General features: G+C 23.9%; 3 protein-coding genes across 9 annotated transcripts; 1 reads left to right on the top strand and 2 right to left on the bottom strand.

The window, feature by feature from the left end:
* Window positions 1-4,394, bottom strand: LOC126903739 (tubulin polyglutamylase complex subunit 2). Its single transcript, XM_050682193.1, has 5 exons — window positions 4,337-4,394; window positions 4,006-4,122; window positions 3,771-3,938; window positions 363-817; window positions 1-296 (listed from the first exon to the last, which is right to left on the bottom strand). The coding sequence occupies exons 2-5, from the start codon at window positions 4,079-4,081 to the stop codon at window positions 105-107; spliced, it is 891 nt and encodes a 296-aa protein (XP_050538150.1). The 5' UTR covers window positions 4,082-4,122; window positions 4,337-4,394; the 3' UTR covers window positions 1-104.
* LOC126903733 (ceramide transfer protein) lies at window positions 4,257-16,260 on the bottom strand. Its single transcript, XM_050682175.1, has 9 exons — window positions 15,886-16,260; window positions 15,486-15,825; window positions 8,667-8,791; window positions 8,450-8,602; window positions 6,717-6,920; window positions 6,262-6,487; window positions 5,977-6,185; window positions 5,620-5,752; window positions 4,257-4,875 (listed from the first exon to the last, which is right to left on the bottom strand). Exons 1-9 carry the CDS (start codon window positions 16,105-16,107, stop codon window positions 4,748-4,750), a joined length of 1,740 nt encoding a protein of 579 aa, XP_050538132.1. The 5' UTR covers window positions 16,108-16,260; the 3' UTR covers window positions 4,257-4,747.
* On the top strand, window positions 11,880-21,711 carry LOC126903732 (ionotropic receptor 21a-like). Of its 7 annotated transcripts, none has more exons than XM_050682174.1 (4): window positions 11,880-12,427; window positions 19,029-19,680; window positions 19,827-20,396; window positions 20,800-21,711. In XM_050682174.1, the coding sequence occupies exons 2-4, from the start codon at window positions 19,120-19,122 to the stop codon at window positions 21,244-21,246; spliced, it is 1,578 nt and encodes a 525-aa protein (XP_050538131.1). In that variant the 5' UTR covers window positions 11,880-12,427; window positions 19,029-19,119; the 3' UTR covers window positions 21,247-21,711. The 7 variants fall into 7 exon arrangements, with proteins under 7 accessions (XP_050538131.1, XP_050538130.1, XP_050538129.1 ...); XM_050682173.1 differs by lacking the exon at window positions 11,880-12,427 and adding an exon at window positions 16,411-16,626; XM_050682172.1 differs by lacking the exon at window positions 11,880-12,427 and adding an exon at window positions 18,014-18,966.
* The last annotated feature ends 2,923 nt before the right edge of the window (window positions 21,712-24,634 follow it).

The raw sequence follows: 24,634 nt of genomic DNA, 5'->3' as shown, positions 1-24,634 counted from the left end.
TTTAACTTTACAGTAATTCTCATCGAATCTTTAATTATTTACTAAAATTATTAATACTTAATATTAAAAAAACGATTTTACTTCAATAATTTATTATTAAAAATTTAAGCATTACTCTTAGACTGCGTAGTAGATTTTTTGCTTTTAACTGTTTTAAAAGTGTTTTTTAAAATATTCGGATCGAAATGATTAATGTGTGTATTATTAGCTGAATAAGAATCATCATGATCAAACTGGCTAATTGCTTGAACTCGTTCAGTAACATTTAAATGTGGAGCAACTAAATTCATGAAAAACTGAAACCATGAATTATTTTAATTAATTAATACATTTATAACTATTAATATTGGCTAATTTTTTACTTCTCCAATTGGTGTCAAACCAATTTCAGTGAATTTCAATTGCCAATGTAATAATCCCATATGAACCAATGCTTTTCTAAAATAATTACTAAAATTTGGAGCCAAGAAATGCCAACAATAAGAGGTATCCAACAACCAAATAGAGGCACCACTTGGCTCTTCATGCAAGTTAAAAATTTCTTGGTTAGCAGTAGGTTGCGCATTGGTTTCATCAAAGTACACTAAACATATATGACCTATATCTAAACTGGAGTCTAACTCAAACATTTTTGTATTATCAGTAAATTTAGGAGAATTTTCGTCTGATAATCTGTCTAGAATTTGCAAATCGTGTATAACACTCATACTAACGCAATCTGACTTAATATCACATAAACGTGTTAACGCGCTTAATGGGTTTATTGTTATGTTTCCGATTGACAAATTTGCATTAGAACTTCTATCAGATAGAATACCTGAAACACACATATTTATTTATTTCAATATTTATATTGTAATATACAATACACAACATAATTAAACAAAAAATACATCAAACAAATTAATATTGAGTACGCTACAAACGGCAATGAGTACAGAATATGAATACAAAATATTTAAATAATTAAATAAATACAGCATACATAGAAGTTTAAATAATTAACAAAATAACTAAAATACATCGCTACAAATAGATTTTAACTTGGTTAAATGGTCATTAAAAAAAATGAAATTTTTTAATTAAATTGCATAAATGTAGTATTCTATTGACCGGTGAACAATAACTATAACTCCGACGATATGATTTAATATAAAATAAATGATTTGATCGGAGATGAAAATTAGGAACATTAAAAGGAATTAGACTTAAAATTTCTGGAAAATTCACATTATTATTAAGAATATTATAAATCCAAAAAAGATCATTGCATTTTCTCCTGCAAGCTAGAGAAGTTAAACCACATCTTAATTCCTCGACTTAAAAGAAATAAATTGTAAAAAACGTCTTTGTATATAGATTGTATTTTATTAATTTCACCTATTTTATATGAACACCAAATAATAGATGCATATTCTACAATTGATCTTACAAAAGAGATATACAACGTTTTGATACACAAAATATTATTGAATTCATTACAATTTCTTATCAAAAAGCTAAGTGTTCGTGACGATTTATTGTAAATATAATCTATATGATTAGAAAAAGACAAATGGCTAGATAATATAACTCCTAAATCTTTAATATTTTAAACATTAAGCAAATTACAACCATCAATCGTGTACTAATTAATATTTACATTTTTAGAACGATTAAATGTTATCTGATGACATTTATTTGTATTAATTACTAAACCATTTTTTCTACACCATAAACTGAATCCATCTAAATCTGATTGTAATTTACCAAAATCATCAATTGATTGAATGGTCATAAATAACTTAAGATCATCCGCAAAAAGCAGATAGTTGCAGTGTTGAAAAATTCGACATAAATCATTAATAAAAACAATAAAAAATAAAGGAGACAAATGGCCACCTTGTAGTACTCCTGAAGTAACTATAATTATATTCGAAGTATAATTACCTATTTTGATTTGTTCATTTCTATTTTTGAGAAAGGAAGAAAACCAGAAAAGCATTGGATTACTTACACCCAAAAGTCTTAGCTTTTTTAACAAAATTGAATGATCAACTTTATCAAAAACTTTTTTGAGATCAGTATACACAGCGTCTACGCGGCCTCTAGAGCTTAGAGCAGATATTTAATTAGTGTAAAAAACAAGAAGATTTGTTATAGTTGATTTTGATGAACGGAAGCCATGTTGATTATTAACTAAAATAGGTTGAAATTAGAGGTCGCGATTACACGTGTAATGAACTACACGGGTACCTGTGTTTTTATCTATGACGGGGTTAAAGTCCGTGTATACCCGGGCATTTAAATACCCGTGACCTTAAATAGTCAAATATTTAATATAATATATATATATACAATGAATGCATGGGAATTAAATACACGGGTCTACGCGGGTATTATACACGGATATTAAATACACGGGCTTTAATATACAGGGTGTTCAGTAAATAAGGAAACGAATTTCTATTGTACTCATTGTTTGTAACAATTTAACTGTTTCCTAACTTACTGAACACCCTGTATGTTTTGCCCGTGTACCCGGGGCTCCGTGTATCCGTGTATTCTAATACCTGTTCACAATCGCGACCCCTAGTTGAAATGTGTATGCAAGCTTAGATACTAATAATTTTTCAAATAACTTTGGTAAGACATTAAGCTTAGATATGGGGCGATAATTAGTTACCTCACTTCTGTCACCAGATTTAAAAATAGGATATGTAAAGCTAAATTTCCAAAGATCTGGAAAACAACCAGATGATAAAGGAAGTGAATCGGCCGGACAAGAGCAGAGCGACACTTATTAAGTAATATTTCAGGAATTAAATCAGGTTCAGTTGAAGTGCTATTTTTAAGATGAGAAAGACCTTCAAAAATATCTAATAAAGATAAATCACACTTGGAAAAATCAATTATATCACCTTCGTAATTATACAAAGACAACGGATTTGTATAATGTGCTGAGAATACTGAACCAAAATACTTACCAAAAATATTAGCAATGTCTCTCATATTATCAAAGCGCGAATTGTCATACTTCATTACATTAGGTAATCGGTTTATATTTTTAAAATTCTTTATATACTTCCAAAAGTATTTAGGATTATTTATTAAACTGCTTTGAACTTTGTTTAAATAATCAGAATAGCATTGCTTAGATAAAAATTTACAAGTGGCACGGGTAGATGAAAATTCATTATAGATTGACTGTAACCCCTACATTTTAAATTTTTTATGCAAAAAATTTTTTTTGCTTATAAGGGACTGTAATTCATTTGAAAACCATAGTGGAAAAGAAGATTTATATGGGTAGATTTTAGACACATTAGCATCTAACACTCTAAAAATTATTTCATAAAACTTACTTAATGCTGAGTTAATTTCATTTAAATTATAAGACAAGACCAATCTATATCATTTAATAAATTAACTAATAAAGGAAAATTAGCATGGTTAAAGTCATAATACTATGTATTATTCTTATGTCTTGAATTATAACTATCATAAATGTATAAATTACTAATTAATAATGATGGATGATACCTATCGGGAGAAACTAAATTTTCAATAGAACGAGATATCAGTTGAATTATTATTAACAAAAACTAAATCTAAAGAATTATTAAAATCATTTAACACAGTGTTATTTTGATATAAATTTAAAAACGAAAATTTGTTAAAGATTATATTAGCACCTGATAAATTGTAATCTCCAGCTAGTATGAAGTGAGTATTATTAATCACATTATTAGACAAAGAAATTTAATTTTAAGAAGCAAGTATCTTAATACCATCTAATTTATAGGACCAAGTAAGTTTAAAACCATCACATGACGCATAGAAGTGTCGTAAATCATCAGGAAGTGAACAGCCATTATATTGTTCCCAAGAACTAATTTTATTGTTATCACATGGTAAACTGTGAGTTACATTCAAATTGTTGACTCCTGCTGTATTTTCTGGAAAACATAAAATTTTCATTATCTATAAAGTTTAAATTTTAAATTTTGACAATTATATACTAACCAAGAACACCCAATAATCCTAAAGTGAGTTGTTCAAGAAATAAATCTGAGTTTGCTGAATCTAATTTATTTGTCATATTATCTGTTTTGTTCTTGTCAGTTGAGTTCAAAAATGTTCCTGTGGAAATTTGGTTTTAATCATATATTTAAATCTATTGATAAAACTACTTATATCATTATAAAACATCAGTTTATATTATGAGTTCAACTAACATCAACATTAAAAAAAAAATAAAATAAAAACTCAATGACTTTTAAAACACATAATTTATAAAATAAAATATAAACATGAAGATATTTATGTAAAAATAATATTATATTATATTACTTACTAAGTTAACAAAAATTATTAACATAGTATAATAACATGTCAAATTTTATACAGATAGCTTGTTTCCATGGTAACCACTATAACATGGATTTTACCAAAACAAATCAAATTTCTTTATGTTGACCACATTTATTTTATAGTTAGGTCAATAAACATATTTGCAAAATTAATTATTTAACTGTATATAAACCAAGCAAATATATTAAATTATTATATTTTAAAACAAAGATGGTATACAATTTTAATTAAGGAATAAACATTTTTAATAAATAATATTTGATATAAAATATTTATAAAATTAAGATTATGAACATAAAAAGCTAGAGTAAGATGGAATAGTAAAAAATTACAATAATTGGCAGTAAAAATACATATGAAAAATTACATTTGATAGTAAAATGAATAAGTTTATTTAAAGTTTAATTGGTAAGTTTTTCGTTTTATCAATTACATATGCTGTAAATCTTTTCAAAAACTTTGGATACTCTCTTTTGTAAACAGCTCTAAGAACTGTAGAAGGCGCCCATCCTCCAGGGTTGACTGTAAAAATAAAATAATAAAAATTTATCTAAATATCATTCAATTAAGGTATCAAAAATACCTAATTTTTTTTAATTTTCATATTTATGGTTTAGTCACATTTTTTTAAACATAAATTTGTATTAAAAGAATTGATCACTCATGGCTAATAATATTTAAAATTAAAAATATATTTAAAATATTAATTTAAAACTAAAAAAGCAACATGAGTATAAAAATAATATTTGTAATGAATCAATAAGAATTGATGATGACAGGTGTCACAACCAGCTAGCTAAGGTAGCTGGGATAGTCAGTTTTAAAAGAGTAAGAGTTGTGTTAATTTTTTTATTATAAAATATTATAATTAAGGTTTAAAAAATAAAAAAATAACAAAGGGTAAATTAAGATAATTTTGATTCTATTCACATATCTTTTTTTGATAATGAAATTTAAAATATAATTAAATGTCAACATTGGTTTCTCCAAGCGTCCAACAGAGTTTATGTCATTGAAATATTTTAAACAAACACATGTAGATATAACATACATGAATATACAATTGCACTAGTAATGTGGATTAATTTGATTCTAAAGTTCTATACTATTATTTAAAATCTAAATGAACCAATATGTAAAAAAATGTAGTAAGTAATATTAAATTTTGGAAATCCAAAAATGTATTTTTTAATTTTGGACTTTCAAAGAAGATTTTATTTACAGTATTATAAGTATAATTCTTAATAAAAATATATTTTTACTTACCAACAGCACAATAGGTGATTTTACAAGTTATATCATCACGTTTTAGTTCTTTATCTTTGGTTTCAGGTGCTATCACTGTTTGTCCCATTAGAATAATAGTAACAAAAAGACGTACCAATTTACCTTCATTAGCCTGGAAAAAATTATAATTATAAAATTAATTCGCAATATTCTTAAAAATGTTTTTTTTAATTGTTAAAATATAAATATATATATAAAATTATAAGAATTATATTTTTAAACATAAAAATTTTTTATAAATACTTTTTATTAAAAAATAATTTTTTTATATATATTTTTTTATATTTAAGTGAAATATTTTAAAATACACATTGTTATTAAAATAAAATATAATACCACATGTGATGGTAGTTCAACAGAATTATTAACCACTGCCCAAATATGTGGTCCATCTTCAGATTCATTATCTACATCAGGAACATGTGTTAGATGAGACCAGAACGTACAATCACGTTGTGCAGCTGGCCATATTCGTTTATGAATTTGATGAAAAACTATTGTATCATTAGCAATTTCATTGACAACATTCATTGTTTCCAGTGTACCTAAATAGATTAAATATATATTAGTTAAATATATCAAATTTATTGAATTGTATCAAACCACCAATTTGTTACTAACCTTCCCAATCATATCGATATTCAGGATAAAAAAAATAATGCAATAACTCTCGACCTGTAATGCCTTTAACTTGATGTGTTGCTTTAAGTGGATCTACAACCATTCCATCTTCTTCAACTTCTCTCCTATACATTCGCATCTCACCATCTTCAACAAATAATTGCCAAGCTCCTTTACCGAGACCCATTCGTGCTGCTCGAATTTGTTCAGCAACAACATGTTCAATCTAATTTAAAACAAATAAAATAGACTTAAAAGTTTTTATTTTAATAATTGATTACTTGTCAAATATAATTAATTTCTCAATTTCATCTTTTAAATTTTGATATGCAAAAATTATGCAGTAAATTATTTTGGTAATTTTTATATTGTTAACTTCAAATGAATAATAATAGTGAATTTCATTTTATTTCTAATTATTTTTTATTTGAAATTATTCATTTCTTCAAACTTACATCTGGCCAATATGGGTGTTTTAAAGAAGCTTCAGTAGCAGCAGCTCTAATATATGAAGCCCAATTAATGTCTTTGCTAGGAGTATTATTGTTTTTAGAACGCTGTAATAATTGACCTTTTATTTGTTTAGAATCTTCAGTAGAATTTTCGTTAGAAGACTCAACAGCATCATAAAATTCATCATCAGTAATAGTGGAATGTTCCTAAAAAAATATGGATATTAAATTACAAGAGATTCTATTTACTTTACTAATAATATATTATAAGATTACTTTAAAACATTAGTAGTATTTCATTAAGGATTTGAAAAATTAACCAAAATTTAGTTTTACATAGATAAGGGATTAGTACTAATGTAATTAAATATAATTTCAATTACATTAATAAGGTCTTATAACTTAAATACCATTTAGCATTAACATAATGTTTATGTCATTGGTATTTTTAATCAGATAGAAAAAATTAATAAACTGTAATTTAAATTAGTTATTTATAATTAAAAATAATTAAAAATTATTTTACCAAAAAAATAACAAATAAAACATTAAACACAAAGCCTACAATTTTATTAACATGTTAATAAAAAATTATTGAGCACTTTTAACAACAAAATAATAACAATAACAAAGTTAAAAAAAACATGAAAAATAATTCTAAGTTTTTAAAATTTGCATACTTGATTATTATAAAATTTAAGTTTATTTAAATTCTAATTGTTAAAAGAGTGTATACAATTTTAAACAATTATTTAATATATATTAAAAAATAATAATTGAATAACTAAATATTTATATAAATTAATAGTTATGAAAATAAAGAATTAATACCTGAACTTTAATTTTGAATTTATTCATAATTGAATTCATTTTATAATATTCAAATGGAAAATAGCTAATAAGAAAAAATTTGTGTTGTACTAATTATAGTTCATTATTACATATAAACTGAAATGAATAAAATTAACTAATACATTTAAAAAAAGTAGAGTACAGCAGTAATTTAAAACACTTTTATCTTAAATCATTAGACAGTTTCTATTATCACAAAATATTCTGATGAACTACGACCAGTTCAATTTATATGACCTTGTAAATGTAAATTCAAGACCCACATAAAGTGTATCACAATGCAAGTAGTTATAACCAGTATTATGAATGAAATAATTTTAATTGAATAAAACTAACATTATTATTGGAGAAACTATGAAATTCTGGATATTTTCATTCTATTCAATCATAGTTTATTTAGGCTTCCTATATCCTATTAAATAAGGAATCCATTTAAAATTTGAATTGCTTGTAATCAACTTGCCATGTAATTAATTAAATCATTTTTAAATTATTTTCAATAAAAATTTATATTTTCTATAAAATTAGGAATCAGAAAGTATAATTAAATATGATTTTAAGGAAATTACCATGACTGGGTACTAAAACGTTATAATATTAAAATTCAAGTTTTAATTAATAACTGATAAATCAAAATTATTTTTTCAATATTTTTTTTCTACAAGTATTTAAGTGGGATATAATAAACGGATCACTTGTATATATGAAGTAATTTTTAAATATACAGCATATTTAACATAAAGGTTAACTATTTTAAATTTTAGTCCTAGGACATATTGAAGTCTTAAACTGACATAGTATTTTTACATTAATCAATTAATATTGATTAAAAATACTATGAACAAATTAAATTATAACTTAAAAAAAAAATAAAAAATGTTTACAGTTAAGTCTGCCCCAGAGAGAACTTGAACTCTTTCTTGATCTGTTAGTCCATCAACTAAAGACAATGTTCTAACCACTTCCTCTAAATCTTTTCGGTTATTAATTTCTTTTTCCAACATAGATTCCCACATTTCTTCTCGTTGATTCATTACCTACATTAAATTTAACTAATTAAATATTCTAAGAAAAATATACACATTTATTTTAATAAATTACTTCAATGCAATGTCTAAGAATTTCAATTATTCCAGAAGACGTTGCTTTAAATGCTACTGCTTCACCTTTAAAATCTAAAGCTTCACATGAATATTTTTGATATGCTTCGTGTTTTGACAACTCTTCTAAAAAACAAGTAACAATTTAAAAGTTAAATAATATTTTTTACAATAAGAACAAAAATGCAATTTTATATAAAAATAGGTCTACACTATTTTAAAATAAAATTTTATATTCATAACTAAATCGTTTTCAAACTTGTAAAAAGAATAAAATATAAAACTGTTTATATTATGAACATATTTTAAGTGTCCAATGTGTAGTATAATTCATAGATGTAAATACAGGTGAAACTAATATAAGCGTGTTAAAAACAATGACGTAATTTTATTAGCATCAATACTTTTTAATTTTTTAATTTTTTATTTGCAGAAGATAAATTGATACCTATTAAATATAATTTTATTCTAACTCAAAAAAATTTGATAAATTATAAAACTTGAAGAAACTAAATTTTTGATATAAACTATTATAAATACTAAAATTACAGTTAAGGGTCTTTGTAACGTTTATTAAAAAAATGTCGAAAATAAAGATATTTTTAAAAATCAAAATAGTTTTTCTAACTAAATACGTTTTTTATTGTAAACTATTTTAGTGTATTTACCGCTATTTTGTTTATTCATAATTTTCTGGACTTTTATTTATTGGTTAATATTGTTTTATCAATAATTAAACAGATATGACAAGATTTTGGGAGATTAATTTTTAATTTCCAAATTCTACCACGCGTTTTTACATAGGAGTATGGGGATAGAACCCTCCATGATAAAAATAAATATATGGTAAAGAAGTGTGTTGATGAAAATAGTAAAAAAATGTCTTATGTATATCTCCTTCCAAGATGAAACCCTGAAAACGTCACTGTCAAATACTGTATATTTACTTCTGTCGAGGTAAATTGACATATTATTTAATTTGATGTTACAAATTTTATGAGTTAACTAAGTTAATTAACTAGTTAATTCTTAAATTAATACAGAATTTTTAAATGAATAGAATATTTATAGCAAACAATGAACGGGAAACAATATTACAATGTAATTTTAATTAATTTATAAAAAATACGCCATTTGGTTAGTCACACTAACAATAGTAATTATTATACGATGAAAAAGTTAATTTACATTAAAGTTACAAAATTACAATTAAATTTTAATTTAAATTTCCAATGAATTATAAGAATAAAAGAGAATTATTTTTTTATAATAAGAAATTATTACATATATGCTCAATTTTTGTTCAAGATGTAATCGTAATAACACAATGTTTTCATACCATGCTAAGAAAATAGGAATACTTCAATAATAAGTAATAATGAAAATATATTTATAAAGAATATTATATTGCAGCTGAAAATAAGTTAGATATGGAAAAGTAATATATTTATCAACAGGACATTTAAAAAACGTAGTATTTAATAATTATTTAATTAAAAAAACGGGACGTTGCCATGACATAAGTACTCATTGTAAGTCACAAGAATTAAATTTTCAAAATAATAAAATAGTTAATTATAATCTTATTTATTTATTTTTACTAGATTATCAGGATATTAAAACCCAACTTTTCCCATGTCAGCACTTTAATTATGATATAATCGTTATAAAACTCAAATGTATAGAGATAAGGTTTAATAACTTAAATTGGATTTCACTATTTTATTTTTAATTACTAGAGATTTAAAATTAAAAAATAAATTATATTAAACTAAAATATAACATTTTCAAAAATATCAGAAATATAATAATTTTATATTACACGTTATATTCACTTAATAGGGACATTGAACAAATGATAATTCACTACAAATGCGATAATATGTCTAGAATAAATGTAAACAAGTGGCTACTTTTAGTAATGAAACAAGGAATACGTCTAAGGCTACAAATTTTTAAATTCAATTTCTCAAAATAGTTATTAAATTCAAGTAAAATTTCCCGTGTACGTGCTAATTGGACCATAGGAGTGATAGTATTACTATTATTAAGATATTTAAATAACATTAAACATTACTACATTTGTAATTTCATCTTACTCCTTACAAAGAAAGAGGTCAAATACTTCTGAAGTTGTCATTTTTTACCAACGTAATTTTAAAATTAATATACATATTTTCTGTTATAAGTAAACTCTAAAAGATACATAATTATTGTTTATTTAACAATTACATTATGTAAAATTATTACATAAAGAAAAGATGACGTTGATTTTTTACATAATGACAACAATAGTTAATAACTTCGAAATTTTAAATTGCAATAATTTTTTTGTTTAAATAAATCAGTAAAATTATCAAATTTAAGTTAATCATATCGAAAATAGCACGTAACGAATACAAAAAATAACACGTTCATCCCGTTTTCATAAAAATAGTACTGTACAAGGAAATATGATCATAACCCAAAAAGTAATACATTTAATATACCACATAATTTTATGATTAATATAAAAATTATATTTTCCAAATTAATTCTCTATGTTCAAATTCAAAAATTCAGTCACATGAATATATGATAAAATTACAATTAAAAAAACAGAAGCATAAAAATAAACAAATTAAATAGATACGCCTACATACTTATGGCGTACTTACCAAATTTCTAATCAGAGCGTTAATGCATACCATTTAAAGAACAAAAATTTAAATGGCAATCGCTAAATCAATGATAATTCTATTTAAAAATTCGAACACTTTAACAATTTTATTATTTTGAAAAATTAGACTCACGATGTGTTTATTCAGCATTGTTGTATTAATAAATTACAATATTACACATTTAGTTAAACAATTTCAAGAAATTCCACACATTAAAAAAATAAAACTAAAATCATAAGATGGTAAAAATTATTAGTTATATTTCAAATATTTTATTTATCTATTTTAAAATTTATGTATAAAAAAATCTTATCGGTTCTAATCTAATCTTCAACTGTAACTTAAATTCAAAAAATAGATGTTTCAGTGTAGATAATAACAATGGAAAAATAATACATGTACAATTATTTAGTACTAACAAAATGAATAATTAAACATAACTACCTATTATTTATCAAATAGTAAATTTTAAAAATTTACAATTACTGATATCGTAAGTGAATAGACAAGCTAATTGCTATCTGTTCATTATCAGGTGTAAAAAAATATTTACCTGCCAATATTTCTTCCTACTTAAACATTTTATGCCAGCAGTACTCAAACATAACTTTTTAAGAATTACCTGACTACAAATAAAAAGTTTTGACACACTAACTGTTATTTACAATGTTATCATATGATTGAATTTTGTTTATATATTATTAGGGTTTTTTGGCACTTGTACAACAATGAATAACTGTATTATGTATTTTTATCATCGGGCACATGCGTCATCATTTTACCAGAAAAAATACTCATGCGAATCTTGTTTAATTACTCATAAAAAGAAAGTTGTATAATTTTTTTAATTTTCAAAATTATAAAGGTTTGTTAATCTTATGGATTTTCTTTTTAAGTATCCAATAGTGAAAAATTAAGATACAATAAACTATTTCTAATAAACTCTATATAGACAAGTTATTGTTCATAAATTGGCTATAGGCATAAAATAATTATAAATCAGTTGGGTTAGATTCGTGGATTAAAACTATTTAAATTATGTGAATATAGAAGAAATAACTAATGAAAAAGAGACATCTATTCTATAGCCAAATACATTAAGGTAAACAAATTTATTTCTAAGAAAAGAATTTGAAAAATAAAACGCATATCAGGTTGGGTTGAAATATAAACTATTATTTAAAAAAAGGTTATTAAATGTAAATATATTTTTATATTTATATATTTTTAAGATAAGACGTAACCAATTAATAATTTGAGGGATACTAATAAAATAATAATTGTTAATAGTACATACAGTTCTAATGTTTATGATAACAGATCATACGATTATAAGAATTATTAGTAAAATAAAGATTACTTCATTTGCTCATAAAAATAAAATATTTTTGAAAAGTCAATCTCGAAGTAAATAATATTTTTAAATGCAACAAACATTTTCTTTTTTTTTATATAACATTTTATCTTTTATAATATATTTTTACAATTATGTTACTTTTCAGTCTTTTAACTATTTGATACCTGAATTTAAAACAATTTTAAAATTATAATTAACAAAACTAGGAGAAGTATCTAGATATTGAGGGTAATTGCCAAAAGTGTCAAAACATTATTAACAATAAAAAAAAAACTAGATGTGTTAAACTTGTAGTAATTTAATTTTCTCTTACATAAAAAATAACTTTTCAGAGATAAGTATATTTTCTAATTATAAATTGTCAATTATATGATAACAGTAAAAACTTATTAACCATATTGACTGTTTTTATGTTAATTGGTAAAAGTGACAATTTTATCAATAAATTTTGTGCCAAAATGAAAGTAACTTATAAATACTTCAAATAAACCGAATTTGAAATTTCTTAGTAAAATGTTACTTATACTAATTAGCCTGCAAATAGTCTATATAATTAAATATACAAACTATTACAGTTAGCAAGAAGATTTTTTGCTATAAAGGCTTTAGTTACTAATTGAGAAAAATAGGTTATAAATGTAAAAAAACACTGTTTTTATAACAAAAGAATCTCTAATCTAAATATGTAATTTAAAAAAATTATATTTGATAATTGTAGAAATATGGTTTATAATAAAAATCTTTACTGATCTTCTACTAGTTTATGTGATTATAAACAGCAAAATTCATTCTCGATTTCTAAGGGAACACAATATCAAAAAAATAAGCTTAAAAATAAAAAAAAAAAAACGTCTTTAATGAAAAAATGTATAAAAACAACTTGTGAGTATAATCAAAATTATCAGCCAATATAATATACATAAATAATAGGAAAAGGTACTTATACCTATACTTGAAGCAAACCAATGAATAGTTAATTCGTAACTGGGTTTTTATTTGATCATAAATATCATTCATTAAACTGGTATATGAAAAATAAGATGAAAATATGTACAGTGCTATCAGAATTTATAGAGCTGTAAAATAATGATCAATACAGATTTTTGTGCTCAACACTAAAAATGAATGAAACAAAAGTTAGTCATCTAAACACATGAGAAAAAAAAATAAAAAAATTAGAAACAGTCTATTTAACAAGTTATTTGTTAAATGACGTGCCAAACCATTTTAAATTCAAAATAAATTTCAGATGACTAATTTAAGAATATATAATAAATTTTATATAAATAAAAAATGTTAGGAACTTTGTACCTAATTTTTATTACATAGTCAAATAAAAAAAATTTAAAACATGATGTTTGAATTGATATAGTTTAATTTAGTCTTGTAATATTATGTTAAAAATATTTAGATGTGAGAATTTGAAGTGTTTGTAACAATATAATATGTATATATATATATATATATATATATACAGAATGGTAATTTTAAGTAAGACACTTATTTTATCAGAAACTATGATAGAAAAAAAAATTACAAACAATTTTTTTTTATTTTAATTATTTCATTCAATTCATATATTAAAGCATTTTAATATATAGTATGGTATTAAAATTTGTAATGGATGAATGGTCCTTTAGGAAAAAACGATTTTATGAACAAAATTGTTAGTGTTTTTTTTCTGTTATATTATCAAGTTAGGGTTCTAATTTAAAAAATTTTAATTTAAGATATTTATTACCCTAAGGGATGAAAATTATTTAATCACTTATACACCATATTATAAATATTTCTGAACCAAAGTAATTTTTTTTTATGCATACTTGAAATCTTCAATAGTTTATGAGATATTGAGTATCTTAACCAAAATTGATCACTCAATGCAATAACATAATACATTTAATTTAATATAGTAATATATTAACTTTACATTGACTGAAACTGTAATCCCATTTTAAATGAAGAGAGAAGAGTCTTGGGTGCCCAATTTAATGATGTATAATCTATTTAGACTAACATATTTTTCAGTACTGAAATAAAAGTTATTAAACATTTCTCAAGTAAAAATTATTATTTATTTTTCTTAACTATTAGGCATATTACAGCATCGTATATTTAAACTTAAAAAATACATGAGCTGTATAAATAAATTACAAAAATATATTAATATTATAATTATATGTAATATATATTGTATGAATATGACAGGAGTGAAACAGCAAACCGTTAAGTATATTATAATTATTATCCATAATTTGTATCATAAATATAATACAATATTATATTTAGGTAAAAAAACTATTCAATACTCTAACTTTAAATACATTACTTAAACTAGATTAAAATAAGTTATAATCTATCTCTATAAGGAAAATGCAATGGTACATAATACATTATGAGTAAATAAATCAAATGTATATATAAATAAGCTGCATTTTTTTGCAGCTATATCATATATGATAACCTTTGTTCAAATTCAGTGATTAATATTCAAAACATTGATATTGTATGTTAAACATTTTGTAACTATTAACTAATTTATTTATGGTGCTTCATATTATATAAATATAATCCTAATGATTAATTATTTATGTTAGTTTAGTTACTTTGTTTATTAAAATAACTTATAGTAATAAGTAATAAATAAAACTTTTATAAAAAAGTGGTTATATTCTTAAACTTTTTTAATTCCAATTATAATATAAATAGTGAGTTTTAGCAAATAAATAATAAATAGTATGCAAACATTGACTGTCTTTCTACATTTATAAACTATTAAGCTTTATGAAACTTTAAAACTTACCATTTGAAGAAGCAAACTCTGCTAAGCATGTATCAAAGTAGATTTGAAGTCTGTCAAGTTGATTAATTAAAATATTACGAAACGCTGTCAACTCACTGAGTTTATCTTGCAAACCTTTGTTCTTTTTTAAAACTGGAGACATTGTTGACATATTACATGATAATATTGAAAGTGAACTACCATTACGCTTCAGATTATTTTCACTGCCATAACCAGATTCCGCTTTAAATGAATCTATAACATCAATCCAATGATTTTTGGTAGCAGGTGAATCAGCACGCAAATACCAAACACAATCATTTAATGATATGTCAAATCGACAATCATCAACTTCATGAAGCTAAAAAAAATATTGTAAGATAGTTAAAAAAACATATAATTCACAGTTTCATTATTCTACCTTCACAGTAGCTTTAAATAAACTTATGGCACCACGACATCCATATTCTGTTTCTGATGCAGATTTAAAATAGAGAAGTGTCCCATTTTTTAGAACAAAGTACCGTTTCTGCCATCCATGTAAAAAATTTGTCCACTTATTTAGGTAACCTTGTACTTCAATTCTTCGTTCTTGAGTATCTTCATCATCTTCGTTAATTTGAGCAATAGGACACTCTGACATTTTTTAGTATTCCTTACTACTTTTTCACATAACACAACACATATATAATGAGTACATATATAATGTAATAATGACAGTTGGAAAACGTAAAAATTCTTAAATTTTGATAATCCACGATCAAACCACACCCAATGAATATTTTACATTATTTTTTTAATTTTTAAAAACTAGTACTACTTTTATTGCATTATTTCTTTTTGCACTTATTTGTACCAATAATTAGTAGCTGTAATTGTAAATTAAATCAAAAATCCTGGTTTATCATATTCTCTAGTGAACTCTTCTGTGCATTTGATACTAGTACAGTGTGTCCATTATAAGAACAACGCATTACTACTATACATAGTGCATCTATGTTTAATTAGGGAAACTGTGTAAATGCATTTTTCGTATATTTTACAGAGAAATAATTATTGGAGTAAATACTCTACACGATTCAGTATAGATCAAATTTTTTTTAATTTTAACAAACAATCAATATATTCATAAACTTGTGGTTTTTCTTCTTCAAATCTTGAGGTTCGTTAATATTATTATTCAGTATACTATCTATATTCATTGATTTAAAGAATCCATTTAAAATTTGATATGGTTGTAATCAACGTGTCATTTAATTAATTAAATCCTTTTTCAACAATTTTCAATAAAAATTTATATTTTCTATGAAATTAGGAATCAGAAAGTATAATTAAATATAATTTTAAGGAAATTATTAAGGCTGGGCACTAAAACGTTGTAATGTAAAAATTCATATCGGTTAACTTTTTAACTTCATTACTCCTAGTTCACTCTTCCTCCACTCTATATTTTAAAATGTTAATAATTTCTAAAGTTCTATTTTAAAAATTGTTATTGACCAGTTATTTTTTAATTAGACCGTTATTTATTTTATAAACTAGATAATCAAGTATTTTTCCTTAAAAAATTGGCATCCTTTTATGGTATAAATTTTAAAAAAATTTAATAAATTTAATTAATAAATCGAGAAATGTATAAAATTAAAAATACCTAAACGAAATTTCTTAATATAATTTTATTATTTAGATAATAATAACTTTTATAACATTTTATCATTTTTCCATAAAAATTACAATACTAAATTATTAAATATCAATTTCAATCTGAATTTTGTATTACAATAAGTATTTATTTATGTTTTATACACATAAATCATAAAACTTGTAATTAGAATATATATTGAGAATTAATTCAATAATTTCTTTTAAAAATTAAACACTATCCACAAATTTCTATAGACGCGTTTTTCGTGATAGTGATTTTAATCGCTGTCAGATAACATCTATACTTGTCCCAAATATGTCACGTCCCCATTTTTTCGCAACCCTACTATACTAAGTTTTTTTACATTTTTTAAAGGAAAATTATTATCTGTACAAAGATAAAAATTAATAAAAAGTGTATATTCTTTATTTATTTATTTATTAGTAGTTTAATATTTTAATTGCATTAGTGAAAATTTAGTTATGAACACTGTAATTTTATCCTCCAAATTTTAATTTGAACTTATTAGTTTTCAACAGATATGTTTATAAATTGCAATATTATGATTTATGAGATAATTCAATATTTTTTTTTATACCTATAGTTACTTCCTCTCAGTTTAGTTGGTAAAATTTACATTTATTACGTAATATAAACCTACGTATATTTTCTATATATCACATACAGAAATTTACTGTAAGAGGAAATTATTAGTATAAAATTAATTAACAGTTTGGTTTTGCTGGTTATATTCAATATGTAATTGGTATTAACATATAATATATATGTCTATTTTAAAAATAATTATAATATATTATATCATAATTATTCTTAAAAAAAACAGAGTATTTGATAAGTCTTACGTAATTTATATTTATCAGGTGTGGGGGTTATTTAAATTAATTGTAAAATTCAAAATCTTCACTTTTTTATTAGTTTAAAATAAAACTTATGTTTAAAAACAAATATTAAAAGGAAAACGTATTTTTACCCGACTTTAAACATTAAATGTCTCGCAAAAGCATTTGAAAATGAATCGGGATTTTGAATTATGGATGCTTATGCAAATTATTTTTGTCTGCCGACGACTGTACCTAAAGAGTTATTTAGAAAGAAGACGATATTTTAAGTTTCAAACATGGTGTTTAAAGAATGTGATTGTGAGGACGATAAACGTTCACAAAAAGGTCCCTGAATTAAAGGCAACTAAATGAACAATCGAAATGATTTTATAATATTGTTATTCTAAACGCCATTGAACCATAAATCGGTTAAACGTGACGTTATTATTACGATTTTCGTTAAATGAAGCAATGACTTGGTATAAACTTAAATCGCTATCAGTAAACGCAATACGCATTTGCAAATAATATATTATTTTAGTAATAATAATGAAAAGGTTTTATTATTTTTATAAAAAAATAAATTATATACATTACGTATATATTAGTGGAACTGCAATAAAGTTTTTTATTTATTCATTCATACTGAGGGTCACAAGGAACACTTGATATTCACATTATCTTTTGATAATACTAACCCTTTTGTTACAGTCATCTAAATCAAAAGAAAGAAAATTATTTTTTTGAATTTCTTGACAGTTCTATAATGACTTGTTCAGATAATATCGAAAATGTCATTTGTAACAACTCTTGCATACGTTGCCTTTTCTGGTCAATCGGACAACCCGCTGCGTTATATTCGTTAAGACGTATATTCAAAGTTAACATGACCATCTCGTATTCGGTAAAAATTGCGACTGTGGTTTTTTTATTTCCATTTAACATGAATGTTGTGTTTGCTCTACTAAGTCTTAAGTCAACAGATGACCGACACACGATTCCTTATGATCAGGATGTATTTACCTTATGTAAATTAGTCATTAGTGAATCTTATGCTTTGTCTTTAACGATTTTTAGTGACTTTGAAACAATTCAAAATGATTTCATTATACAAGCCAGTTTCGCTCTTAACACCTCATGGGTTTTCTTTAACAAATGGTATAATAATATGAGTATTGACCATGCAGGGTTAATTGCAACTAATGGATCCCAACGAATGAGTTGGCTGTTAACGAACGTCAATGGCTTGTGGGACTCGGCGGTATATTATGTTTGGCTGATACCTACAGCTAATGATTCAGTTGCTACAGAATTGTTTCAACTTGCTTGGACGCGCCATTCAATGATCAACGTGGTACTGTTAACTTTTTCTGCGGTATACACTTACAATCCTTTCTCTCAAACGTTGACCCAATACTGTTCGGTTGATAAACACGCATTAAAAAAAGACTTCAAAACAAAGATAAAAAACTTACACAGATATCCAGTGCGCATAAGCATGTTTCCAACTAAATTGAAAGCAATCGCCCAATCAGATGGCACATATAGGGGTTATGATGGATTTTCTCTATCTATTTTATCTAAACGCATGAATTTTACACCGGTCATATCAAAGCCAAGAGATGGTAAATTTTATGGATGGATGGAACCTAATGGAACTTATACCGGAGCTTTGGCTGATATAGTGAATGGTGTGGCTGATATAGCTTTTAATGGAGTACTTCTTATGGTAATATTTTTATATTTTTTTACCCTAATACTTCATAAATACATTTATTATTTGTTTTTTTTTTGGTAATCTGTCGGGCAAACTATAAAATGAGGCCCTTTAAATTTTTTTTATTGTTACTTATCAGTAAAATGTATTTTTGAAAGGATTACAGTACCAATGCTAACGTCCAATTTACGACAGTAGTACAATATGAAGAGTTATGCTTTGTAGTTCCTAAGGCGGGTAAAATGAGTCAATGGAGAGCAATATTTACAGCTTTTCAAGCACAACTTTGGTGTTTGCTTGCTGTCTCTTATTTTATGTCCATAGTAGCATGGAGTCTTATTAAACGAACAACGGATATGCCGTATACTACCATGGGACTAGCAATCAACCTGTTTCAAGTGTTCCTAATGGTCCCTTTACACAGAATGCCAAACAATGTTCCTGAACGGTTAATAGTTATTTCAGCTGTGGTATTTGGTTTCATCACGTCTACTAGTCTCCAAGCAGTAATGGTAAAATATATAAGCATTCCTAAATACGAGAAAAATATAAACACTGTTCAAGAAGTGTATGACACTGGACTCCCTATTTTATCATCTTCCAAAAGTTTGGCCAACATGTTCAAAAATACAACAAACGAATATATATATGATGAGATGTATGATCGATTTATACTTAAACAGAAATCGATTAATGTAGATATTCTTGGGGAAGTATCCAATAAAAAAGTAACTATATACTGATAATAAATATTTTATAATATTTATAAACATTTCTTTAGCATTTACACTTGAGAAATGTTATAATTAAGAAAATAGTTTAATCATATTATAGTAAAAATAAACATATGGAAAATTATATTGTATTAATGTTATTTTAATATTCTAAAATGATGTCGAGGTTAAACAAAAGATTAATCACTTTTCATTCATTAAGAATTTTCTAAAAAACAATAATTTTAAGAAAAACAAACATAAAAATTTATTTATCATTTTTTTATTTAAGTATATTAATGTATATTAATGATAAAAATGTATAAATTCATAATGACTCGAGTTCTAATTATTATACGAAAATTACTTTGATTATTTTAATTGAAAAATTAAATTACTAATTTATACATGTTTTTAGAATTACATAGCAATAGGCCGCAAAAGAGATCTGTTGGAAAAAATGACTGAATACAAGGAAAATAATGAAGTTATTCTACATATAGTCGAAGAATGTCCGTGGTCGCTGTACATTTCTTATTTGATTAGTCGTCAAGCTGTTTATCGGAAAACGGTAGATGAGCTTATAGCGAAATTATTCGAGGGCGGTATTATCGATAGTTGGTTTATGCATGCTGTTAAAATACCGACAATATCAGAACCTCACCGTATAGTGAATAAAAATAAAGTGTTCACGATGGAAAACGTTGTAATTGCATTTAATTGCCTTGTAGTGGGTCAAATAGCTAGTTCTGTAATATTTCTTTTAGAACTCGTTTACTTTTACAGATTTAAGCATTCGAAAACTATATCCACAACTACTCTCATTCGATACCCTAGGCGACCGTTAGTAGTGAAAAAGTTTTGAATACTATCGACCATGTTTGCAGTACATTTCCACACCAAAAAAAATTAACTTATTTAAAATATTTGTTTCATCTATAGAATATTAGCATTTAATAATAAATTCCTTTTAACACCATATAGTTTTAATTAACTTAGTACAGATAAAAGAAAATTAATTAAACACATTTGTTAATTAATAAACATGCTACTTTAAAGCATAAATGCAATATATAGAGTGTGCAATATGTAAGGAAACAGATCAATTGTTACAAAAAATGAAAACAATAGAAATCGTTTCCTCACTTTCTAAACACACTGTATAAATGGATAAAACGTATCTTTCACATTTTTTATGAGATTCAAACCCATTATAATTTTATCATCTACTAAAAGATGTATGGAAAATACATTTCGCTTCGGAATAATTTGCTATGTGCAAAACATTTTATGTGAATTGTAAGGGTGAAATTGATGAATTCTCTCTTTTTTTTTTGTGCATATATATATATATATATATGCATATTTATATATATATATAAATTGATAAACATATTTTCCTCGTTAATTCATTTTTTCATTTTTTAAATATAATCACATTCTGTATATTAAGTATTCAGTAATACTATTATAGTAATTCTATAATAGTATAGTTCATTCTACAAATGAACTTTATGGCATTTTTAAAAAAGATTAGTCAAAAAATGTGTTTTGGAATATGATAGCTACACTGAAGTATTTTATCTGTCATTTACGAAAAATGTTATACCTATTTTATTGTTAAATTATGTTTCTGCATTTGAAATGAGTCAATTTTCATTATATATAATTGAAAAATATGTATTATTTATATATACACAATTTTTAAATTTATTTCTATTCCTCTAAAAAAAAATGACTAATAAAATACATTCATAAAAAAATAATGTAAGACAATGTATTAATAAATTTTACATAATGAATTAGTTCATTTTTAAAGAAAAAATTATTCTTTCTTATTAATTTAATTTAATTTAATTATAAATTACGGTTCATAAAAGATAGACCTTTTATTAACGTTTGTACTTCACCTAAAATAATACAATAATAAAATTAAAAATTATTTTTTTGACTTTTTGAGTTTTATATATTTTTTGACTTAAGTGCATTCTAAGTATCTTTAAGTTCTTTTTTGGTCCATCCTGGATTCCTTATAAGAGCGCAAATCCATTTTTTAAATGAAAACATACATAATTAACTAACTTAATTATTTTATGACGATCAAATTAAAAAAATAACTGGTCAATAATAAATTTTGGACAAGTATTTCATAAGTTATCAACAGCTTGTAGTGATGACAAGAATTGAGACGCGATTTTTGTTATTTTTGTCACCAATCATTTCTCAGCTGCACTCTTTCTCTTATCTAAGTATTAAAACATCAATAACTTCTGAAATAATATTTCAAATTTGTTACCGTCCGGTCATTTTCTTATTAATTATCTATTAAATAAAAAGTTTATTTATGTTGTCATTTGAAAAAATAAAGTTGATACCCTAATAAGACATAAGGAATAAACATAAAAAGTACTCTATAATTGTTAAATTAAAATAAACTTATATTTAAAAGAAAAAAAATTATTCATGATTTTTTTCACTTTTTGAATAATTAAGTGGTTCATTTGATAAATGAATCACCTTACTTATTTAAGTAGCTTATATAATAAATAAGCTACAATGTTTCCCATTACATATATATATAATATAATAGAAATTACAATTAACATGTTTACAATTTCAGAATCGTAATAACTTCAACGATAATGGACTAAAAGTTGTTATTGATAAAAAATTGTCTTAATTTCATAATTTTTTTTTGAACAAGCTACAAAAATATATTTATTCCTATTTGAAAATACAAAGTTTAAGTTTCAATAAGAAATAAGGGATTAACCTAAAAAGAACTTAAGTTAAGTAATTTATAAAACTAAAAAAACTCAAAAAGAAAATTCTCAATATATTTATCAGTTTAGTTGAAATTGATGGATAACGTTAAAGGAAACACTCAGTATTTAAGTTTTTTTAGTTTTTATTGGATTAGAATAGATAATAATAATAATAGTAATATAAATTCAAATTTAAGGGTTTTTTTTGAAATTGTGTATACGAGTAAGTTGTTATATTAAATTCTTTACCAATTGAAAAGATAACTTTTGATATTTCTGAAATTCTTCAACAGAGAATTATAATAAAGTTTATTTAAAAATTCATCGATATAAAATTTTGTTGGATTTTATTTAAACAATTTTTTATTTATCATTTGAACCAATCAAATAAAAATGTAGATCAGTTTTAAAAATTAAATAGCATTTTGACATCATTCGTCACTATATATATATATATATGATATTTAATCATATTTTTCAATATGATTAATCAAAAATAGTTATATTTTACCATGATGGATATTTTTATTTAGTTTTCATACCTTTTATTGTCTAGTAACACTTTAATTAACGGAGTTTTCAGTGACAACATATTTTGTGCGTTTCATTAATCAAAACTATTGTTAGACTTTTGAAATTTCAAACTTAGTTTTGGTTTTGATTTAACATTTAGTAATTGTAATTTTATATGGAAACAAAGAAAATATTTTCTGTAAATGAGAACATCTTTATTATTTGACTTAAAATCTGAAAGTTATATATTCTACACAATTAATTGTTTTTAATACCTCTATTTTATACATTTCATACGCCTTGAGAGCTTAAGATAATTAATAATAAAAATGTAATGTTCAATAATGTAAACATAAGTACTTTAAATATAATAAATATGACTTCAATTATTTTTCTCGAAAAATACAAAAAATAAATTGATGAACAAAATAATTAAGGTCTAAGAGGATTGCATATTCTTTTAATCTCCCAATTAGCTCTAATTTGAAAAATAAATATTTAAGCAAACTTAGAAAATACAAAGTCCACTTATTTCTTAATGATTCATTAATATTTTTATATATAGCTTTAATTTTATACATAATTTATAATTTTAATATTTTTTTAAATTAGAAAACATTTGTGTAAGCGCGGTTACAGAAAATATGTTTGCGACGTGGGATTTATCACATATCACATAATTAAATAATTCTTTTTGCTTATAAATGTAAAATGATTTGTAAAAAAAAATTTAGTTCTGTGAGTCATAAAAACCACTTCACTTTAAAATATAATAAAAAAATATCGAAAATTAGCGATTTTTAAATTTGTAATTTTTTGGGGGATTTCCCCCGTTTACGGGGAACGAGGGAATTTTTTTCAATTTTTGAGGGTAATGTCTTCGACTAGATACGATTTGTGATCTTTTGACATATTGTTCATCAAAATCGGTCCAGCGAGAGCTGAGATTGAGCGTTCACAGACACAAAAAAAAAA

The sequence above is a fragment of the Daktulosphaira vitifoliae genome, unplaced genomic scaffold (assembly GCF_025091365.1).
Source record: "Daktulosphaira vitifoliae isolate Bord-2020 unplaced genomic scaffold, ASM2509136v1 Scaffold_4, whole genome shotgun sequence".
NCBI lineage: Eukaryota > Metazoa > Arthropoda > Insecta > Hemiptera > Phylloxeridae > Daktulosphaira > Daktulosphaira vitifoliae.
The sequence above is the reverse complement of the archived record's forward strand: the minus strand, read 5'-3'. Positions and strand labels throughout refer to the sequence as shown.